The 22,418-nt window shown below is 33.5% G+C and overlaps 3 protein-coding genes across 4 annotated transcripts; 2 read left to right on the top strand and 1 right to left on the bottom strand.

The window, feature by feature from the left end:
• Positions 1 to 1,621: 1,621 nt before the first annotated feature.
• LOC113851833 lies at positions 1,622 to 6,910 on the top strand. Its single transcript, XM_027482204.1, has 8 exons — positions 1,622 to 1,747; positions 2,786 to 3,184; positions 3,538 to 3,658; positions 4,144 to 4,459; positions 5,030 to 5,102; positions 5,531 to 5,621; positions 5,703 to 5,782; positions 6,520 to 6,910. The coding sequence occupies exons 1-8, from the start codon at positions 1,694 to 1,696 to the stop codon at positions 6,652 to 6,654; spliced, it is 1,269 nt and encodes a 422-aa protein (XP_027338005.1). The 5' UTR covers positions 1,622 to 1,693; the 3' UTR covers positions 6,655 to 6,910.
• Positions 6,911 to 8,715: 1,805 nt separating this feature from the next.
• LOC113853214 lies at positions 8,716 to 13,457 on the top strand. Its single transcript, XM_027483711.1, has 7 exons — positions 8,716 to 9,211; positions 9,592 to 9,741; positions 10,626 to 10,760; positions 10,882 to 10,958; positions 11,438 to 11,549; positions 11,675 to 12,195; positions 12,846 to 13,457. The coding sequence occupies exons 1-7, from the start codon at positions 8,716 to 8,718 to the stop codon at positions 13,455 to 13,457; spliced, it is 2,103 nt and encodes a 700-aa protein (XP_027339512.1).
• Positions 13,458 to 14,416: 959 nt separating this feature from the next.
• LOC113868680 lies at positions 14,417 to 20,531 on the bottom strand. 2 transcript variants are annotated; one of them, XM_027504495.1, is made up of 8 exons: positions 20,317 to 20,531; positions 19,855 to 20,190; positions 16,714 to 19,097; positions 16,348 to 16,617; positions 15,693 to 15,773; positions 15,233 to 15,344; positions 15,090 to 15,156; positions 14,417 to 14,806 (listed from the first exon to the last, which is right to left on the bottom strand). In XM_027504495.1, exons 1-8 carry the CDS (start codon positions 20,420 to 20,422, stop codon positions 14,710 to 14,712), a joined length of 3,453 nt encoding a protein of 1,150 aa, XP_027360296.1. In that variant the 5' UTR covers positions 20,423 to 20,531; the 3' UTR covers positions 14,417 to 14,709. The 2 variants fall into 2 exon arrangements, with proteins under 2 accessions (XP_027360296.1, XP_027360304.1); XM_027504503.1 differs by having other exon boundaries at positions 19,861 to 20,190; positions 20,317 to 20,462.
• Positions 20,532 to 22,418: the final 1,887 nt, after the last annotated feature.

Below are 22,418 nucleotides of genomic sequence, written 5' to 3'. Positions count from 1 at the left end.
TGATGTGTGATTTTTTTTTTATACACTTGAAATGACTAATTTCCTCTCTCTTAAGAAACTGAAACTTTGTGAAAATAGGGGACACAAATAAGAAATTGGAAGCAACTTGGAAGCCGCACAAAAATGATACTGTTCAAAGATGAAATCAATGTCACAGTTTTAGTTAATTTAATTTAGATTATTGTTTTGATGGGTGTGAGAATCTTTTATACTGTTACTTAATTATACGCGGCGAACAAAAGTTTAAAAGATAAATTTCGGGGCTGATTTATTTTTTTATATTTTTTAAAAAATATATTTTTAAAATAATATTTTTTTAAAATATATTCTCTTTTAGGGTTTTTTTTATTATGTCAGTGGCTGTTTTGTTTGCTATTTTGATGAAATATTTTTTTATTTTTTTTTAACTCACGTAAGTGGCTGCTGCTTCTATTTTAATAATTTATTTTTAAATTAAATATTATATTTTTTATTTTTAATATATTTTAATTAAATATTAAAATATATTTCATTCTTTTTAACTAATTTTGTAAATTGATCAGAATATGACACATAGCATATTTATATAAATTTTGTCTCTGCATAATGAAATTCACTAGATAAAAACACGAGACACAATCTAATAGTTTTACCTTTGCTGAAAACAAAATATGATTTAAAAAATAATAAAAAATATATTTTATTGAAATAGTGGATGAAACACCATTAATCTGTCAAAAAAATCTCAAACAAAAAATATGTTTTTAAAAAATATTATTTTAAGAATTTATTCTTTAAAAAACATTAAAAAAATAATTCAGCCTAAATTATGGCAACAATTAAAGTTACAATTTCAATTCAAACTTTGAATAGAAAACGTAAGCCCCTTTTACAAGCAAGAGATAGCAGTGAGTACTGGGAATAAAACAATGTGTAAAACGCATGGCAATGGAACATTAGTGATGGCTTTTGCTTAAGACCCTCCTTCCAGGACCGGACACACGAAACTACTCTCTTGCTCTCTTTTCTCTCTTTCCAATGAAGCTTCATGTTACCAGAATTAATATTTTTAAAATAAAAAATATAAATTAATATATTAATTATGTATTTTTTAATCATAAATAATATATAATTTTTTAATTTAAAACTAAAAAGTATGCTTTTCTCTCTCTTCCTTTTTAAAATTTATTTTTCTAAACATACTTTTAGTATTTTAAGTTAAGCAATTGCAACGAGTTAAAATAAAAAAAAAAAAATTTATTTATTTTAATTTTACATAATATTTTTTATAGATGATAAATTAAATATATTAATAACATTATATATTATTATTTTTAATATATATCTTTAAATATGTTGAAACTTCTAATAAACAAGTGTTTTAATTTGCATGTTCAAGTTGCTTCCTCTGCGGCAACTACGTTGTCACTTATCATCACCTCACCGCATCTTAATTGTAGTGGGTGTATGAACTTATTAATATTATATTTAAGGTTAATTAAAATAAAAGATTAATATTCCACATGTAATGTAAAGTAAATTACACGACGACCCACGGTCTTTCCACAGTTGCTTGATTCCTTTTTGTTCACTATATCTTTGTTGGATTCTATTTCCTTCACTTCTTTCTCTTTCTCTTATTTTTTTCTTCTTTTGCTTTTCTCATTGTTTTTTCCTCCAATTTTGCACTTGTCGATCTTTGCAACTAGCTATAATGCAAGCACCTCAGCCATCACCCACTGATCAAGCTCCCGAGATTTCCCATCAGGTTTACTTTTTCATGATTCACATCTTAAACATGCAAGGTTCCTTTTTTTTTTTTTTTGCTTTTCACTTTGGCTTATTCATTTGAATTTACCACCCTTCTTTTTAATCCCTTTTATCTTGATTCCTTATGTGAGCTTCACAGTGGCTTAACCCTTTCAGTTTCTCACTCATGTCTTTTGGTGGGCATGCAGTGACTTGTATTTGATTTTCTAGATAGAATTTCCTGATTTTTATCCAATTGGTGTTAAGGGGTTTCCAATTTTAGCTTGTTATGTGCCTACTTAAGACCCTTCCCTCAAAAGCCCATGTTTTTATTGGTTTTCCTTAATTGTGCATCCGTTTCAATACTTAGAATGTTGATTCAGTATATGTATATTCTCTTCCCATCTAACTGTGGGTTGTGAAATCTAATTGAACATGAATCCATTCTTCAGTCACTGGCTAACATGTCAATATTTATGTATTTGTTGAAAACTACAAATTGGTTTTATTGATTTGTTGCTAGTAAAAGTTTCAATTAAAAGAGGGTAAAAGAGAAGATGAGAGAAAAGGGCATGCATGTCATTGTTTTATAATGCAGAGACAGTAGTTTAGTTGTAGGGGTTGTAATTGTAAGTGTTTCTGAAGGTCCTTGAAGTTGAGGAGTTCTGCCCATGTGCTCTAACTGATAATAATGTAATTTGCAAAATGAGTTCTGGGTATGTCCGTCCGTTTCCTTCTTAATTTATGTGACATCTTGTACTGTTTTATTTTTAGTTACATTAGAGGAATTTATAGATTTTGCTAGTGTCATTGACTTAAATGCTTGATTCAATTCTTGATCTTCCAAGTGAAACAAGGTAACTTCTGGTAATGATTAGCTTGTTGAGGATTGATAGTTATTCATTGTGGAATATTTTGATGTGCTTGCATTTTAATCATTGCATGCAGCATGCTCTTTCAAATATTTATTGTTATGTTATCTGCGGTTCTTCGACACATTATGTCAAACTTGCTGGCACTTGATAAGCTTTTGCTAAACTGTCCTCATTACATGTAGGCTGTCCCCCAGAGAAACAAAGAAGTTTCAGATAGTGGACCCAGTGGGAGGCGTCCTGATATTTCACTTCAAGTTCCACCTAGACCTTTAGGGTTTGGCAGCACTAGTGGTGGAAGGGTTCTGGACCATTCTCAAAGTTTCTCTAAAGGGATCTCATCATCAAGAGGCTTCTTGCGGGCCTTGAGCTTCAAAAGAAAAGGAAATGTAGCAGATGGCGAAAGAAGCTCCCTCCTTAATTCAGACCCCAAGACAGCTGCAGACGGTTCTAATATGGCCTCCATATCTGAAATTGCATGGAAAAGATGTGCTTCTCTTCCTGTTACTCCTGCATCAAATCTATCCCCCTCAGTGTCTACACCCATTTCTGCAAGGACATATAATGAACAGACTAAGCCACATGTAAGTAATCCTCTACTTCTTTGAGTTGCCTTGCATTTGGATTTTCAAAATAAAATTGTCGTAACTGTATCTGGGGTCATAGAAAGTGTCCAATCATGTTCCAAGTGATATATTGTACTCGGGATCCAGGATGTTGTATCAAACCTGCTATCATAGAAACTGAGTATATGCCTCCACCTAAAAGGGAAACATGAAACTGGTTAGAAAGTATTTTAAAAAGCATGAAGTTTATTGATTCAAACTCATGTTAAGTGCTTTCTAACGCATATTATATGTACATAGTTGCGTCAAATTAAGGATTTCCTTAGGTATTGGAATTTTTCAAATAAAAAAATGATTTTTTTTGTGTGCAGAAAGATGTTGTACGTTCTAAGGTGTCAAGGTCCCTTTCTGTACCTGGACGAAATATTGTTATTGTAAGATCAGTCTCCTTTTCTACCCGTAGTGAACAGGAACAACAAGATTCAAATGATGGTATGTTATGTCATATACTCTATTATTACAGTTTCATAGTCCTACTTTAATTATTTTTAAATTCTTATGCTTGAAAAATCTAACTTCTAATCCTTTTCCCAAGGTTGAAATTTGCCTACTATGGTGTTTCCCTCCATTACCATTTTCATTTGTTTCATTGAATTGAATTTATAAGTCTTAAGTGGATTCTTTGGTGTATAGGTTTTCAATTAATTGACTATTATCATCAACGATTCATCCAAGTCAAAGCTTAGACAACTTATCATAATTTTTTGATTGGATGGAAATTATCTTGATAACTAGGCAAAGTTCAAAAATTTTGTATGTTGACAATAGACAAATTGAGCAATTTGAATTAGATTGCTGGACTAGTTATTTAATTTTTTGAACTGTTGACGTGTTATTAATACTTGAATTATTTTCCATGTTTTAGCACACATCACTTTTAATCTTATGGAAATTTTCTATACTTCTTGGTCAATCAGATCAAATAACTCCTGCACCAGTAGAAGTTGCTACTGATGAAGAAATTCCTGAAGAGGAAGCGGTATGCAGGATTTGTCTTGATGTGTGTGATGAAAGGAATACTTTTAAAATGGAATGCAGCTGCAAAGGTGACCTGAGATTGGTCCATGAAGAATGTGCAATCAAATGGTTTAGCACAAAAGGAAATAAGAAATGTGATGTATGTGGGAAAGAGGTTCAGAATTTACCTGTAACTTTGCTTCGAGTGACCAGCTCCATTCAACGACAAAGCAGACAATTACAAGGTCAGCAGAACCTACATCCAGAGACAATAAGGTGATTTGAACCCATTCTCACAAATTAACTATTCTAACTGTCTGGACTAACTACGTAGTCTTCCTTTTATTATTCCAAACGACTATCCTTTTCTCCTAAAACAAACTTGGTGTAAATCCAATCTTAAACCTTTGCCTAACGGCTGAAGCCTTTCAGAGAGTTGTTAGAGCCCGTATGACCTAGTGGTCAAGAGTTTGATATTTTTCATATCATTTTTCTAGATAAAAGTTAAATTTCAGCACAAATGGGCATGTGCACTTTCCATGCCTGAAGCCCAAAGTGCTCTTTCATGAGAGGGCTTGTTTATAAAACTGATCTTAATTGTGCACCTTACAGATTAAACTTTTAGGAGGATTGATCCTTGACACCATTCTGACTCCTCCTTTTATCTGTCTTTAGCAATGTTCTAAATCCATTACTGGTATTTGCTACTAACAAAGTTTAACTTGGGAAACTTACTCATAGTAAATTGATGAGTTATTCTATACTCAAGCATCTAATCACTCTCAGCATTAGCGTATTTCAACTAAATTTCTTTTTTATTAATTTTGTTTGATTTTCTTTTTACAGTGCCTGGCAAGACTTTGTGGTGCTTGTCCTCATAAGCACAATATGCTACTTTTTCTTCCTTGAACAGCTATTGGTATGCCTATTTCCTTTGAAAATGAACTACCTTGTGTGTATTATCTCACTTGATCATTTGAATCTTACTGACATTTTAAAATCTTTTAATTGGGTTCCTTTAAAAGCATAAAATTCATGGATATTGGATAGAGTCAAGAATGCTGTTTATTGATAGTCATTTTATATATATATATTTTACATGGCATATTCAGTGCAAGTGTATCTTACTCTAGAGGGTGAGGGGATGGGGACAGAAAAATAAGCAGTATCTACCCACGCATAACTATGATTGCCTACTCTACACTCCCCTTCCCCAATTGAAAGTAGCCTAACAACAGAGGTATTATTAGAATGTGTATTGTTTTGAGGTGCAATTAACCTTTCTTTTACACACATTTGTATGTTCAACCATAATTGATTTTATGTATTGCTTGTTCCATGTTGTAGCTTCCTGAGTTGAAGACTCAAGCCATTATAATAGCAGCACCGTTTGCCTTTACCTTGGGCCTCCTGGCTTCTATTTTTGCTGTCATCCTTGGTACAATCTCTGTAACAAATTTTTTTTTTGTTACAGTTTATTTTTAAATTTTAATCAAATTCTTACTTGTGATGTTTGCAGCAATTAAAGAGTATATATGGACATATGCTGCTCTTGAGTTTGCTCTTGTGGCTATAACTGTGCATCTGTTTTATACTATGGTAAGAATTTAGAGATTTCTTGTTCATTACTCAGGACTGATGACAGATGAATCGAATGCCTGCTAATGGCAGTGACTCCTTCCTCCCTTGATTTCTTGAGCTGAGGCTAGTTCTTTGCTTTAAGATTTTCATGTTAGTAGCTGCCACAATTAATCTGTTATTTCCTGCTTCCTCATTTGCAAGTTACAACTTTGTATGTATCTGCTGCATATATGCATCATCCTATGTGTTTTCCTGGAATAGAAGTGTAAAGATTCATTCAAGAATATCGCTAGGTTGTAAGTACTCCTTATAAGGCTTGGGTAATCCCTCTCCCTTCCCCGCATGAACTAGCCTATCCAGTCTTGAAATTGGGTCTTGACTTGCAAACTTCATACGCTAGGGCCTGAGGGGTGTGTTTAGAATTCTCAAATTTGTTAGAAATATGGACAAAGTACCCTATAAAGGATGGCCAATCTCCACTTTGAGCTAACTCTTAGAGTTGAGGTAGACCCATTTCAATTTTAGTTCGTGATATGGTATCAAAGCCTCTACACCCTATCTTGAGTTCAATCTGCTGCCCCCATTCTTCTAAAAAAAGTTATTTTCCTTGGTGTTCCTCTTTAATATTGCATTAATCAGTTAAATTGTTGTTTCCTTGGTAATTGAGAAATCCATACAACCCAGCTTCTTAGTTGATTACTTAGCTGACGTTAAGTGTACCCTTAATGTGCTAATGCTTTGTGACTTTGTTGCAGTTGCATTTGACAGCCATTTACGCAATACTACTTTCTTCAGTTTTGGGTTTTGGAATTGCAATGGGTATCAACTACGCATATATCCAGTTTGTCACTTGGAGACTTCAGGTCTCACATAATGATGACCCAGTATGAGTTCTCCTAACAAAGGAGACAACTTTCATGGATTTTCTCTGTACCTACTTACATGATGACCACCTTTCACAATGTTTATTACGAACCTTCAGTTGTCAATCAATACCATCATGTAATATGTTTTTGCTAAATAAATATCATGAAGTGTATATTATATGAAAGTAAGCAAGAGTAGCATAATGTTGAGACATTTTTCGAAGTCAAAATTTAATTCACTGTATTTTCTATAAAATTGTTAAGAAGCAACAAAAAGAGATCCCCCTTGCTATTGCAGGCAATAGTTTCTGTTGTGGCAAGATCAATGTCAAGCGTCTCTGGTTCCATTTTTCATCCATGGAAGTTACCAATGCTACATAACAGCAGAAAAAATTAGAAACCAGAGGGAGTATTATATTTGCAATGCAATATATCTTTATTCCAATGGAGCTAAATAGTTAACACTAAAGAAACTCACTCATTTCCCATGATCAATAAACCTGGAAAAAATTTGGTTTTTGGGTGTCAGCAGATGGGAAGAGGGGATCATAAATCAGATTGTACAAACTAGCTTGTGTCCTTGAAATGCTAAGGAAACATGGATACAACAGTGACATGGGGATATGATAACTTTTAAATTTCATGAGACGTCACATGGTTGTAATATAAATATTAAATTATCTAAGATTAATATTAAACAAAGAAATTAGATTTTCAGAAATAAATCATGTTTTAAAAATGAACATAAGTCAAAACAAATATAGTAAAATGTAAGAAAAATGTATTTAGATATTGTAATATTTTAATCAGTACTCATATGAAAGTTTAAATAAAAGTTAAAAAAACTATAAAAATATAACTAAAAGTATCTGAAGTATTGATACATGTCCGATGGAGATATTTATTTAACATGGTGTTATGACATAATTATTATTTAAAATTGTCCGTGATTCGTTGAAAGCTTCCTGAACACCTTTTATTGCAAGTAAAAATCAGTAGAATAAATTTATAAAAAAAAAATTTAGATTGTCTATTATGCATTTATGAGCATGTGATAAGAAATTAAAAATATAAAAAAAATTATATATACATATATATATATATATATATATATATATATATAACGGGTTATACTGGTGTAAGTCTAAAAATTTTTACACTTAATCTGAGTTTTTCATTTAATATATATCTAACGGGTTATAAAATAGAAAAATTATCTAAAATATTTTTTTAAGTAAATAAAAATGTTTTTTATTTAATGTTTTCACATTATGTATTGATAGACACAACAGATTTTGTTTTCCCCGTCTTTCTGTGGTTAAATCTACAACTCAACATAAATCCATCTTTCCATGGACAGTAAAAGAACAATTGCGCAAGCCACAAGGAAACATTTTGTTAAGAGGGTGCAAAGTATAAGTGCAAGTAGGGTAAACACAACTTTATGAATTTTCTTCCCTTTTATTTTTTAAAATAGGAGGTAAAAAAAAGCAATGCATCTTGATAAATATAATGTTAAGAAAAAGGGCAGACAAAAGTTAAAATTATAGTAAACAAGTCGTACAATAACCTATATATATGGACTTTATTTAACATCTTGGCTTCCTCAAAGTAAATTGGAATCCAAGCCTCCTTCATTGACAAGAAAATGCTTGTCTTACATAGCAATTTTGAGAAAAGATGTGATTTGTTTCGAATTATTAGTTCAGGAAATTGTACGGAATATTACAAAAGATAAAGTGTACCTTTAACAGCTCTGCAGCATGACATGTTTCCCACTTCTGCCTTACGTGTTCATTCCATATTCTGATTTAATTTTAGTACCCATTTATCTCCTGTGACATTTAAATCTAATCCTTGAATAGCTCATTTGCTTCAATGCTTCCTCCTAGAAGCTTAATTTAACATATAATTTCATGATTATGGAAATCATATAATATACTAAAAAAAACTAGGTTGCACTTGTATAAAGAACAAAGATATATATATATATATATAGCTAAGCTCATTAAAGAACACATGCACTAACTACTTTAAGCCTTGTTATTATATAGTCTTATTGAAAATACTTTCTTGGGTCTTGAAATGGCACAGATTGAGGTTGAAAGCTTGTTTAATTATGCCATGAGAGGGCAATGGAAAGAAGTGTTAGAAGCCTACAAGAAAAACCAAGGTGCATTGGGGGCTAAGATCACAAAAGCAGAAGACACAGTCTTACACATTGCAGTGTATGTTGGACAAACCAGTTTTGTGGCGAGTTTGTTAGACAACATAAGCTTGGAAGTGGCATGCAACATCCTACGCATGCAAAACTCAAAGGGAAACACTCCCTTGCATATAGCAGCTGAGCTTGGAAACATAGACATTTGCAACAACATAGCCAAAAGGGATCCCAACCTCATTTCTCTTCGCAACAAGGAAGATGAGACCCCTCTCTTCTTGGCTGCTGTTCATGGCAAGAGAGATGCATTCTTTTGTCTCCATGGCCACCAACAAAACCACGATGATGATGATGATTCCCTGGCTAGTAAGAGCAACGGGGACACCATTCTTCATTCAACCATCTCCGGTGAATACTTTGGTTAGTGACATTATATTGTTGTCATATTGCAAATTTAACATTCCATGACAAGTGCTAATCAATGTTTTTTAGGATACTAATTAAAAATTTAATAATAAATTTTTTATTAAAAATATAATGATACTTTTTTATTATAAATTTTAATATATTTCTATTGCAATTCTACATTGACTTAGTCAAAGTGAAGACAATCCTTAATTTCCTTGGGAGTTAATTTTTATATTTGAATTAGGTCAGGTTCAAATTTAAGAACTTTTTAACGTGATTTTGAATTTTAGAAAAAAATTATCAATGCATTCACGAGTGTTCTAACAAGATTCCATGTTATATTCATTTCATTCAGAGTGTGGTTACTATAATATGATGAATTAATTTGATAGGTTTGGCGCTTCAAATAATTGAGTTGTATCCAAACCTTGCGAATTCTGTAAATCGGGAGGGGTTATCACCTCTGCATATTCTTGCTAGGAAGCCTAATTGTTTCCAAAGCAGCACGCGAATGGAGTTGCTTCCGCGTATCATCTACAGTTGTAAGAATATAACTTCCTCTCCAATAAAGTTTTTCTACATTTTCATAATTATTTAGCACTTCACTCAGAATCACATGACAAAACATGCTGCAAGGATGACATAAGAGATAAAGAAGAGAATTAAAAAATAAAATAAAACAAGAAAGAGAGAATTTTTTTACTTTTTTAGTATACATGATATATTAGTTGTTAGACGTGTACAATCACCAACTTGTCATAGCTCGGTGTTAATTTTGACGAGTTTGGGTTTTCAAATTAGACTCAAAATAGGTTTAGATTATTCTTACTTGATTCAATGCCATTTTTCTTTTAAAATTTATATATTTTTAAAATAATTATGAATTAATAATAACACTTCATTACTTAATAAATGATATTTTTCATATCATAATATTATATTTATATTAATATTACTCATTTTAATATATATTCTGTAAAATATACTTCAATTTTATACTTCATTAATTCTATGATTTAACTAAACATATAGTATTAAGATTGGTATATTTTGTTTATAAGTCAAGTTGATTCAGTCCTATTATAATATTATCACCCTATAAAAACATTGGATTGCATGGGAACAGAGATAATCATATCCGAACTTGTCTTGCATACACCTTTATTAATTAGTAGTAGACTAATCATTGATTTATCTTAAATAACTGCTCTATTCTGATACTAAATTTTTAGAAGTTATAAACTATGCATTATATAACTCTTAATTAAAGAATTATTGTCCTTAATTCATGTTAATTCACAGTATTTTATCTTAGTAAATTATACATTCTATTTTTTAAGTTCTTATTTCTAACATATACTATCTAGTTAAATAATAATTTTGTAGTTTCCTTGAGTAATCCGACTGATAATCAGTGTTTTTTTAGGTTTGTTTGTTGACGAGTTTGAGGAAAAAGATGACATACGTTATAATCAAGCTGCCACAAGTGATGATTACCCGATGAACTATGCAACATGCATGGGCTTCTTATCTTTGTTCAAGAGTGCACTCAAAGTTACAAGTGCGTGAACTTCTAACTTCCACTCGTTTTGATTTTCTACCTAGCTTGCAGTTGTAGCTACTTTTGTGTAGCTATCACATGGCAAAGCTAAGCGCATCTATCTTTTTACGCTTTGTTACAGCAACAGGAAAAGATAGGAAAGCTGCAAGTGATGATGAAGAGAATAATGTCTTGCGAAAACCTGGTAATTTTTCTATCGTAAACCATATGCTACCCAATACCCATATCCTCTCAACATAAATCCAAGCGTATAAAGATGCACCAACTCATTTCAAATATTGTACAATATTCCATGGTATTGGTTATTCATAAATTTACTGATTATTATTATGTGAGTGCGGGTCTATTCAAAAGTGTTGGAGTATTAGTTATTTATAAATTTAGTATTAAAATGAGGGTGGATCCATCCAAGAATTTGAAAGAGAAATGACTTAAATTTGAGTAGTTTATTTGTTTAAAATATTTTAGCTATTTAAATTTATCATCTTCTTAGTTATATATCTTTTAACTTATAAATATACATATACGAGACACTGTTATGTCATTGATGTAACAGGAAGTTTTAAATTCTATATTTTCACCTATTTTATGGCATGCATGTTAAAAGTGAAAGTGTCCAAATTTAATTAGGTAGTTTTGAATATGAATTTCCTAATTATGTGTATATTTATGTTGAGCAAGAGCAAGCAAAGAAGGAAAAGGAACGCTACTGGTTCCCTCCCAACTGGGAAGCCGTGATCCAATTCCTAACCCTTGCGATAAAGGCCTTGCTAATCATTTTCGGTGTTGGTAAGCAGATCACCATCTTATTGTAACATGAATCCAAACACACAGTCTGTCTCAGTGAATGTTAAGCGTAGAAAAAGGTGAAAATGCTTAATTACTTTTTCTTTAACCGAGTGGCTCTCATACAGGAGCATCTTGGATAGAGAAAATCCAACGAAGGAAAGTGAAACACATCCTGGCCAAGCAAGTGATGAATGAACTGATTCAGCGTGCTTCTTCTGCATACAAGTATGAGTATACTAGAATGAGTTCTGATGCTCTTCAAGATGATAATGACATAGGAAACTTAGAAAGTATTAGAAAAAAGGAGAAGGGAAGTATTCAAAAGACAGTAAAGGAGTCACCTATTTTAATAGCAGCAAAGATGGGAGTGACCGAGATGGTTGAAAAGATCCTTGAAACAAACCCTGTGGCTATCCATGATGTGGACTCTAATAACAAGAATGTTGTTCTTTTGGCCATAGAGAATAGGCAACCTCGTGTTTACAGTCTGTTGAATAAGAAGAGTTTAACTAAGGAGAGTGCATTTCGTCAAGTGGATAATCAGGGTAACAGTGCATTGCACCTTGCTGCCACATATAGGAGTCATAAGCCTTGGCGTGTCCCTGGTGCTGCAATGCAAATGCAGTGGGAATACAAGTGGTATAAGGTAAAGATTCTCCACATATATCTCACCTCCAAAGTACTTTAGAAATCTTCACAAATTAGTAAATGGTCATATCCTATGGTGATCATTCATGAGAAAGTAATAGTTTACTTAACAATAAAATTATTAGAAGCTCATTTTAGGAGAATTTTTGTGGTCCCTTTCCTTTAAAATTGAAGCACGTGTCAATTTTTTACGATTTACGACAAAAAATATATATGTGATACGGTTTTAACGGCCGAAATTACGTGGTCTCGGAACATGTAATAAATTATTATTTTTTTTACTTTATTTTATTTTAGTTTCTTTCTTTTAATCATGTCAAATTATTGATCATATTTTTTGTATAACTATTTTCTAATTTTAATATTTACAAAATTGAAAATTAATATTATGTGTTATTACATGACATCATATATAATTATATTTGTCTGATTGACATTTTATTTTTTCTGTATATACAATCCCAAATATGTATATACTCAAAAAGGAAAAGAGACAACTTTAGTTATCCCGAAAGTTATTCAAGGAACAATTTACTTTCCAAAAAGAAGAGTAGAATTTTCTAAACAATAGATAAGTAAAGTGGAATTCATTTTCAGCAGATTAAACTACAGATGGTTAAGTATAATGAGAATGTTTATGCTTTTCAGCTTGTTAAGAATTCCATGCCACCAAATTTCTATGAACGTTACAATAAGAACGGGCAAACAGCAAAGCAACTCTTCGTGAGTACACATGGACCACTTGTGAAAGAAGGTAGTAAATGGCTTACCAAAACCTCAGAATCGTGCTCAGTTGTTGCGGCCCTTGTTGCAACTGTGGCATTCACAACATCAACAGCAATACCAGGTGGTCCCGATCAAAACACGGGTTCGCCATTATTGCAAGGAAAACCTGCTTTCAACCTCTTTGCTATAGCATCACTTGTTGCACTTTGCTCCTCTGTCACAGCCCTCATTTTGTTTCTTTCAATACTCACATCTCGGTACCAAGAAAAGGACTTTGCTGTGGACTTGCCAAGAAAACTTCTTATGGGATTGACTACACTCTTCACATCTATAGCATCTGTGTTGATATCATTCTGTGCGGGGCATTTCTTTATCATTGAAGACCAGCTCAAATACGCAGTTTATCCTATATATGCTGCTACCTGTTTGCCTGTGTCGTTCTTTGCACTGGTCCAACTCCCTCTTTATTTTGATCTCTCTTTGGCTATGGTTCGGAAGGTTCCTCAGAGAAGCTATAAAGTGCTCTCCCACTAGTTACTTGATCATTAGCTCAAGTTAATCTGATGTAATTTCATCAGCTATATAATAAGCAAATGCTGCAAATCTATCTACTTCTGCTAGCTGCTAAACTGCAACACTTTTGGACTAACTTCCTAGTTTAAGAATTTTGCAATTGGTTGGCAACTAATTATTATAAACGCTTCTGATATGCATCGTGCATTCACTTTACTCCAATTACTATAATTTACAAGACGATCATTTCACAATTATATCTTACTGTTTTAATTCTTTTCCTATTATGATTGTAATATAGTTACTAAGTCATGTCCATTCCATCCGTCGCATGGGCACCAAACCTACTTTCTCAAAGACTCATCCAACATCATATCCTTAATTTTGTTTTCTCTCTCTTTTTCCATTACATCTCTTTCTCCCTCCCTTTACTCATTTCACATTTCATAATAGCTTAGGAGTAGGTTATAATCTTGTAAGAAAAATAGAGTACATATGGGTCTTATTCCTGGAGAAACCTGAACGTGTGGATTTTGAAAATGACCAATTTTCTAGTAAATAAAATATAAAATAGCGTGCAAATATTAATACAATTTTTTCCCGATACACCCCTATTCGGTAACGAAAACAGCCCAGAGCTATCATCCTCGGCAAATGGCAATTGCAAACTGTTTTACCCAAAAGAATAAAAATCTTTAGTATTACACGTGGGGAGACAAAGATCTTATAAACTACCCTTGAACAGTTTAACAAAAACATGACACTGGCAAAATTCAGTTCAACATGTCGAGTAGCGAGCAGTTTCGCACTAAGGCATGACAACACTAACAGATGAAAAAAAAGGCATACGACACCACTCATTCAATACACTACTACTAGCCTGTTTGAATACACTCTACAAACGGAGTTGCAGAGACAATTCCTGATTTACGATGTCATATAACCCCAGATTTTATGAAGGGAAAAGATTTCAATTTTGGCAAATGAAGTTTATAACACGAATCCAATCAAGCACATTCATCACCCAAGCGCAATTGAGGACTGGGGTGAGATTATATACTCGCTCTTATGAGCATCAAAATCTTCACAAAACGATCGCAAAAGGATGCAAAGTGACTTGAAAGAAAGGGGGGCAAAAGCATACTTCAAAGGCTTCTACATGATAAATAATATATTACATGGGGGAGGGGGTTTGGGCAAGTATTGGAAAATATCTACAAATGGTCTAAACTACAAACGATAATGGGGAAAATTAAGTATAAATGGAGCAACTCTAATTACATGTAGTCACAGGAGTAAATGTTCTGTCATCTCTTTTCAACCATATGGTGGAACGGGTTTTCTTCACATTGTCTGCAAAAAGATGATGCCTGCAACCAAAATGTATTTATCAGGAATAAACTACCATAGATACTAGCACTCTTCATTATAAAAACCCGTCATCTAGAGGATGCAATGTTGTTGCAGTACATTAGCCCTAAAAATATAGGGAGGGCAGAAATTTCCAAGGTATTTGCTATCCAATATAACGGCAAACCCCTCCCTCAACCCACTATCCCATGAAACATTATTTGTGTCTAATGAAAGCTTACTTCCCAATACGGATAATTAAATTTATTAGTGACACAAGAAAATAAAGCAAAAATACCCAACCTATGGTACTCCAGCTTCTGAGTAACTATGCCATTCAACAATAGCTCTGAACTGTACACTATTGCCCCTGCAGGTGCAAAACACAATATTCAAAATTTTGCGCAGATGGCAAGTTTTCAAAGCCAAAGGAGACAGTTCCTAACCCTTTTCAAGAAAAGGCACACAAGAGGCATAATCATCTTCACAAGATAGGATCAGTAGATCATCTGGAATTTTATGGTTCTTCAAAACAGACTTGCCAACTCTCTCCACTGCCTAAGAAAATCAGTTACAAGGGGGGAAAAGTTAGATAGAAGTCTAAGGTTGGAAAGTTGGGCCAAAAGATTGTTTAATTGCATACTGATGTGCATAGGTGTCTTTGTATTCTGAAAAGGTGGGAAAATAACCAACAACTTCATGATTACAAATCATTGGGTGGACCACAATATTGATCAACAATAAAATAGAACAGTTACACAAATATTGTCAAGAAAATTACTTTGCTTATTCTATGATTTGTTCATAGAAAATTATGGAAAGGACAAAGTATGCAAATTCCAAGGATAAGGCATTTTTCAAGCATGCAGGGGCATCACTGATGAATATACACAGAAAGATACATACCAGGCCCTGAACTGCCTTCACTAAACTTGAAATAATCTCTTTACTGGGTTTAGTATTTGGGGTGATCAATACTCTTCGACCCTGCAGAAAATTATGCTTATTTAGCAAGAGCAAACAGGCAGAAAATGCATCTGTTTGTGTTCAAAATAGGCTTAAGCTTTTGTGCCTCCTAATCTTATAGAAGTTCAATTTTGGTTCACTTAGTTTTGGTGTGTAGTATTTTATCCCCTTAAGTAATGTTTTGCTGATGTGGTTCCATAATGAGCAATTTAGTCCCCCTGTCAATCTGCAATTGATGATGCTCTATCTTTTCTTGATGTGGCACAATCTTTTTATTGCAGACTATGGTGAATTAGTTTCATTGGATTGAAAAATATGGGGACACTACTGTTACAATGAAAACTAGAAGGAACCAAAAAAATGTAAATTTAAGAGGATTAAAAGTCCAAGGTATATGAACAACAATTAAGCCTCATATCTCACAGGGTAGGGTTGCAAGCAACATATACCAATACATAGGACCCTATTAATTGAGAACAGAATGACCACATAAAAAACACAAATGACTTCATTATCCCAACCAGTGAGAGTGTAATATTCATGATCCAAAAATGAAGTTTTGCTCCTTTTACTGCCTACATTCCACATATATTACCTCTAAAAGCGGACATTGGATTGCGCGTGCTAGGGACACTGGCATGCTGAAACCTAACTCCTTTTCCTTTTTTGCATCCCTTAGTATATAATTTCTCTCATCAATAAAACAGCTAGCTTGTCCACAGCTCTCAATCCATAAGTGTGTGACCACTGGTTTGCCATGAGCAATAGCTTCTAACATATTCCTTGTGCGCAAAAATTGATCAGCTATGAAGTGGGTTGCATCTGCAATGGAGGATGCCACAGAAAATCCAAGCTTTGATAAAATCTGTGATAAGCACAAGACAAAAAAATTGGCTAAAACCCAAATACATATCTGTACTTCCTACTTACAGATTGGAAGTTTAAAAAAATCAGGCAATACCTTCTTCTGATGCTTAATAATATCTTCATCCAAGTGGTGGCTGTAAAGAAGTCGAACTTCAGTCATATCCTTTCTCTTCCTTGAATCTTTAGATGGGGTCACTAACTCTGGTCTGATAGCACTCAAGCTTCGAAGTTCTCTATGGAGCTCATGACGAAATACTTTGAGAAGACATGATCTTGAAAGATTTCTATTGCACGATTGTTTGTAATAATCATCACCCATACAAATAGGTGATGCATCATTTACTGGCGTCTTACAATTAGTTGGAGTTGCAGAAGCCAAATCAGATGACTTGTACCTCTCTCTAGCCCATTCATCTGAACTGGTGGCTTCAAAATTATAGGTATTATCCCTAGGATTTGCTTTATCAGAACTTAGCTCTGATGTTTTCTCTTGTTTTCGGTCAACAGAAGATATTACTGAACCACCATCTGAAGATGTGCGAGTTCCACAATTCTCATGTGATTTGACAGCCGAATCTATCCTCATTTTTCTCTTCCCAGCAATAGATTTCACAATATCTTCAGGTTGTGCAGATGGTTTAGATGAACCAACTAATGTCTCAGATTCTTTATCATGATTAGACAACTTCCTAATCCTAAGAGATCTCCTTCTTTTAGGACAATCTAATTTATCCATTTCGACATCATGACTAACACTAACAGCACTTTCCTTTGGAGCCAATTTCTCAGGTTGACACAACTTGGAATTATCATCTACTTCAAAGTGATCAGAAGACCTTGCAGTAGATTTAGAATCCAGTGCTTTGGACACCTGTTGGACAACTCCACCGCTTTTCTCAAGGGAACCAGTCCCCATATCCCCTTCTCTCACTGCTAAGGACTTTCTGGTTCTACGGGCAACTGGTGTAAAATGCCAAACATCATCCTGTAATTTCCTTTTCTTGACCAACCTCCCTCTACTTCCTCCAGCATTGCCATCAGGATTATTCAACTCACCAAGCTGATATTCTTTCAGTGCTCCTGCTAACTTTCTTTGTTCAATTATTGGAGATATTGTTACTCTACCATTTTCATTAGGACTGGAGGGTTGGCTGCCTACTGCAGTCAACTTACTTTTCTTCGATCTTGTCATCACATTGTCCTTTTTGCAATGTCTGACTTCTTTAGTATTTTCCTTTGATAAACCTGAAGTTTGTAATTTTGATTTGACATTGACTTTTCTTTTCCTGTCATACCGTTCCAAATGTTCATTTGATGAAACCTGCCCCATTTTACCAGTGGAAGAGGAAGAGTTATTAAGTTGATAAGTTAAACCACTTCTAGTAACATGAACAGAATTATTAGCAACATGATCAACATTATCCTCAGCATTGCATAAGGCTTCCATAGCTTCAGCAGCCATTTGAGTATCTAAACCTACACCTAACATTTCTTGTGCATCTGCATTAGCACTAGGGTCTGTCTCTCCTCTAGAACAATTGGTGTTAACTTGTTCATCCAGCTCCTTAGCAAGATTCCGTTTTAAGTTTCTTGTTGCTTCTTGTATAGAATTGTCACTTAATTTCAGATGATGCAATCCTAACCTTGAATCTGAATGAATGGCAGTCTTTCTTTTATTAGGTATACTTAATTGCTCCTCATCATCCTTATCATCATTTTGTCTCCGTACCTTGCCCTTCTGGAATCCAGGCAAAGACCTTGGCCTATGTGTTTCACTCTTAAAAAAATCTTCCTTTCTTCTTAGGAATATATCTCCCCCACCTTCATCTTCAAGGCTATCATCCCAATCATAAATTCCAGTTCTTCCAGATTTGCCTCTATCATTAACTCTCTTGGCCAAACTATGTTGCCCTTGTGTACTGGGCATGGGTCTTGACTTTTCCTCCATATTCTTAATATGGTTTGTTTCTTGATCAAAATCCATGATATTGTCATTGAGAAACCTATCTACAAAATCAAGAGCATTGACTTGTGACAACTCTCCAGGTTCTTGAGAGTTAGCATAGCTTAACCCTTCCAATTCACGATGGAAGACAGGCAATTTGTCCAAGCTATCTCCTTCATTTAAATCGTTGCTGCTAAGAGAAGGTCCATTCATTTCAACAAATAAATCACCATTGAAAAGTTTTCTCGCTGCTGAATTAGCAACCTTGCACATACTTTTGCTCTTACATCCCTGGATTTCCACACTGTATTTCCCATGCTCATTTTCCTGAACAACTTCCTTAACTTTCTCAGAACATCTAGGAAAGGATTCCCCCTTATCCTTTACAGCCAGTGGGTCCTGACAAAACTTGTTTGTACCCATAACAGAAATGATCTCGTCCGGGGTTTGTTTTGAAGCCATATTGCGGGTAGCTAGAGCAGCTTTCCGCAAAGATTCTGCACGTAGAAAAGTAAACTGCGGTGGCATTGAACCTGAGAAAAACATAAATTTAACAGGGGGAATCAGAAGAAATGAATTGCATTTCATGATACTTTTACAGCAAAAAAGGAATAACAAATCACGAAAATAAACAACCTTGCAATGGATCTAGTCCTACAATGTAAGTAAATACAGTCACAAAACAGTTGGATATAAAATACTATGGGAAAACAGAAAAAACAAGTTTAGCACTTCCCATAAAAATAAATAGAAAAAGAATGAGAATGTGGGAAACTCATGAGAACAGTCCACAGAGTTAGTATTCTGCACCTACAAATAAGCAAATCAAAACATAATATTTGTTATTTAGTAAGAAAGCCAGAGCCAAGCCAAACTTCATGACTTGTGTGCCCCTTCTACTACAGTAACAGAGGGGTGAAAACAAACACATTTTCCACATAATGGTTGCAATTTTCAACTCCCATTACACCTTACAATTACTAGTCCATCAGCAAATGCACATTATTAAAATAAAACCGCACCACCGCACCATTAACTTGACTTTGTTTTATTTCCTTCAATAGTACCAAGCATATTATCACCATCATATCTTCACTTCACTCCATCGTTTTCTTTTCATCAATCCTATAAAGAGCATCACTAAATTCACATAAACAAAACAAGATTCATAACAGCTTAACAGCCACAAATCTCTTGCAGCTCATGTACCTACCAAGCCACTAGCAGTTCCAAATCAATATTCACAAAAAAGCGAAAGAAAACACACACAAAAACAACTCACTCACTCACCAGAACTGCTTTGTGTAGCAGTAAGATGACAAGTCTTGTCACCATGGTCACAAGAGGGTTCACCCTTTCTCTCCGGTGATTCACCACTGTCATTGTCACCGCATCGAGGATCATCAACCGATACCTCATCACCCACATTGTCCAAAACCTCTGTTCCATCAGATTCCAAACCTTCCTCAAATAACTGCGTATCACCATCATCCAACGCCTGAGTTTCACCATCAAATTCCAACACCTGAGTTTCTCCGGCAAGATTCACCTCTTCAGGGTCAGTTTCCAATACGTCGTCATCGAAAGGCACAGTGTCTTCGAAGTATCGCCACTTGTCATCACCACCTAACATTTCGTCAAAGCAAACAAATTGAAAAACAAAAAGTTAAATTTGATGTGAATTAAGGTTTGTCTCAGAGATCGTAGCATAACAATGGAAAAAGAAATTAAGTTGATTGGGATCTCAATTACAAACGGGGGAAGCGGCGTCAAATGGTTGAGTTTCGACGAAATCAAAATCTTCGTGGATCGAAGTATTTCCGCGATCGTCTTTGCCCGCAGAACCCATCGCACTCATCACTGAAAAACCCTATTCAAATTTAGGGCATTGAAAGAAGGACAATAAAGACACAATTTTGGAGGGAAAAAATCGCGGTTTTTCGGGTTGGCGGCTTTTAGAATGGACCAGAAAGGATAAAGTAGAGAATGGAGAACCTTGTTTGTTGCTAATTATTAATCTTTTTTCTTGATTATTAATTAGTTTAACTTTTAACTTTACAGAAAAATCATTTTAATCCTTAATTCGATGAAATTGGTTTTATTTAACTTTTTATATAAAATAATATTTAAAATCGTTTTTTGAAAAGCAATGACTAAAAATGATGTTTTGTAAAATTAAAAAATCTAAGTAATTTAGACTTATAATTTGTGGAAATAAAATATTTTTTGCATTGGATAATAAATATGATTTTATTATTTAATTATTTTAACATTTAATTTATTTTTCTATTTTCGCAACTATTTTGAATTGCTAATTTTCTCTTCAATTTTTAAAAATTTATAGTTTTAATTCATTTTTTATGAATTAAAGTAATTGAAAATTTTAAAACTCACAAATACTTAAGATTTTCCTTTTTCTAACTTGCATCCTACATCCTAAACACTTTCCTATATTCTATCAGTTTTTTTTTACATCAATATATTGTTTGGAAATGGAAATTTGGAAAGAAAGGAACAACTTTTTTTTTTAACTAAATATATTTTAATCAAATGATATTTATAATAAAATATATAAAATAATAAATCAACACATTTTAATGTTTTTTAATTTTCATAGATTATAAATATATATATATATAAGGCCAATGTTCGAAAAACAAATATACCCATCGAGAAGTAATAAAGAGTTTTCAACTAAGTTCCTAAAATATCATTCCATAAGAATTGTTTATCAACTACTAAGTTTTCCTAATTTAATTGTTTCAGCTTCAAATATGCGAGATTAACCAGGACGAGAATTTATAAAATCAATTATAAAAACTAAGAACAAGAAACACAGAGCACGTATTGGTTACACTTATCAGAGAGAAACCTAGGACGTATGAGTGTTCTCATTCAATTCTTTATATTATTTTTATATTTAGATCTAAATTCGATTTCGTGATGATTACTAATCATTCATACTAATACTATTAATATCCACTGGTCATTTAATATTAATATTCTTTTTTTTCTAAGTTAATATCCCCAATGGTCATGCGAGTTATCAATTAGAAAAAACCTAAGAAGCCTATGAATTTGTTAATTCAATAACAATTAGAAGATGAAGATTGGTTTGGTCTACCTGATCTTTTATCTCGTTTTATCCTATAGATCTATTAATTAACCGAGGTACGATCGCTTGATGATGTAATTAATTAGAGTTAAGAATGAGAAATGATAAGATAAATTCTAATCACGAAGCGAAAATCAAATTTAGATTTAAATATCAAAATTTTATAAAGTCATGAATAATAATTTTCACAGCCCTAGCTATGTATTTAGTTACTCATATAGAAAGAAAAAACTATAATAATGAATAACATATCCATAATGAAGAGAAAAATAAACTAGAACAAGAGATGAATCTTTGGTCTTCAAGTATGATCACTTGAATCTCCAAGTGTCGCCAAGGGTGTGCCAAAGGTCCGTGCAAGAGAGGTGAAAGTGATCAAAAACCTTAAAGGACCTTTTGTGAAATGATGCTCAGGAAAAGATCGTTTCTACGATGTCTCATCCTCCCCATTTATAGAATTAGAACTCCTTTAAACTAAGCAAGTTTGGCTAACGCAAACAAGCACGACCGCGCATGATAGTGTGTCACAGTCATGCATATTGTCGAAGCAACCCCGTGCTTCATTGGACGTGCTTATTGTTGTGAGGCTTTTAAAGCCATTCATTTGAGCCTAAAATGAACCGAAATCTACTTGTGGCCTTTTTATATCAAACTGCACAATTAATAAATAAATTAATATAAAATCCAATCAAAATAAAGGTCAATTACGAATAAATGGTTATAAAAAGGGGTCTAATTA

Source organism: Abrus precatorius, unplaced genomic scaffold (assembly GCF_003935025.1).
Source record: "Abrus precatorius isolate BTA unplaced genomic scaffold, Abrus_2018 Scaffold10, whole genome shotgun sequence".
NCBI lineage: Eukaryota > Viridiplantae > Streptophyta > Magnoliopsida > Fabales > Fabaceae > Abrus > Abrus precatorius.
Note: the sequence above shows the minus strand (reverse complement) of the source record. Positions and strands in the feature narration are given on the sequence as shown.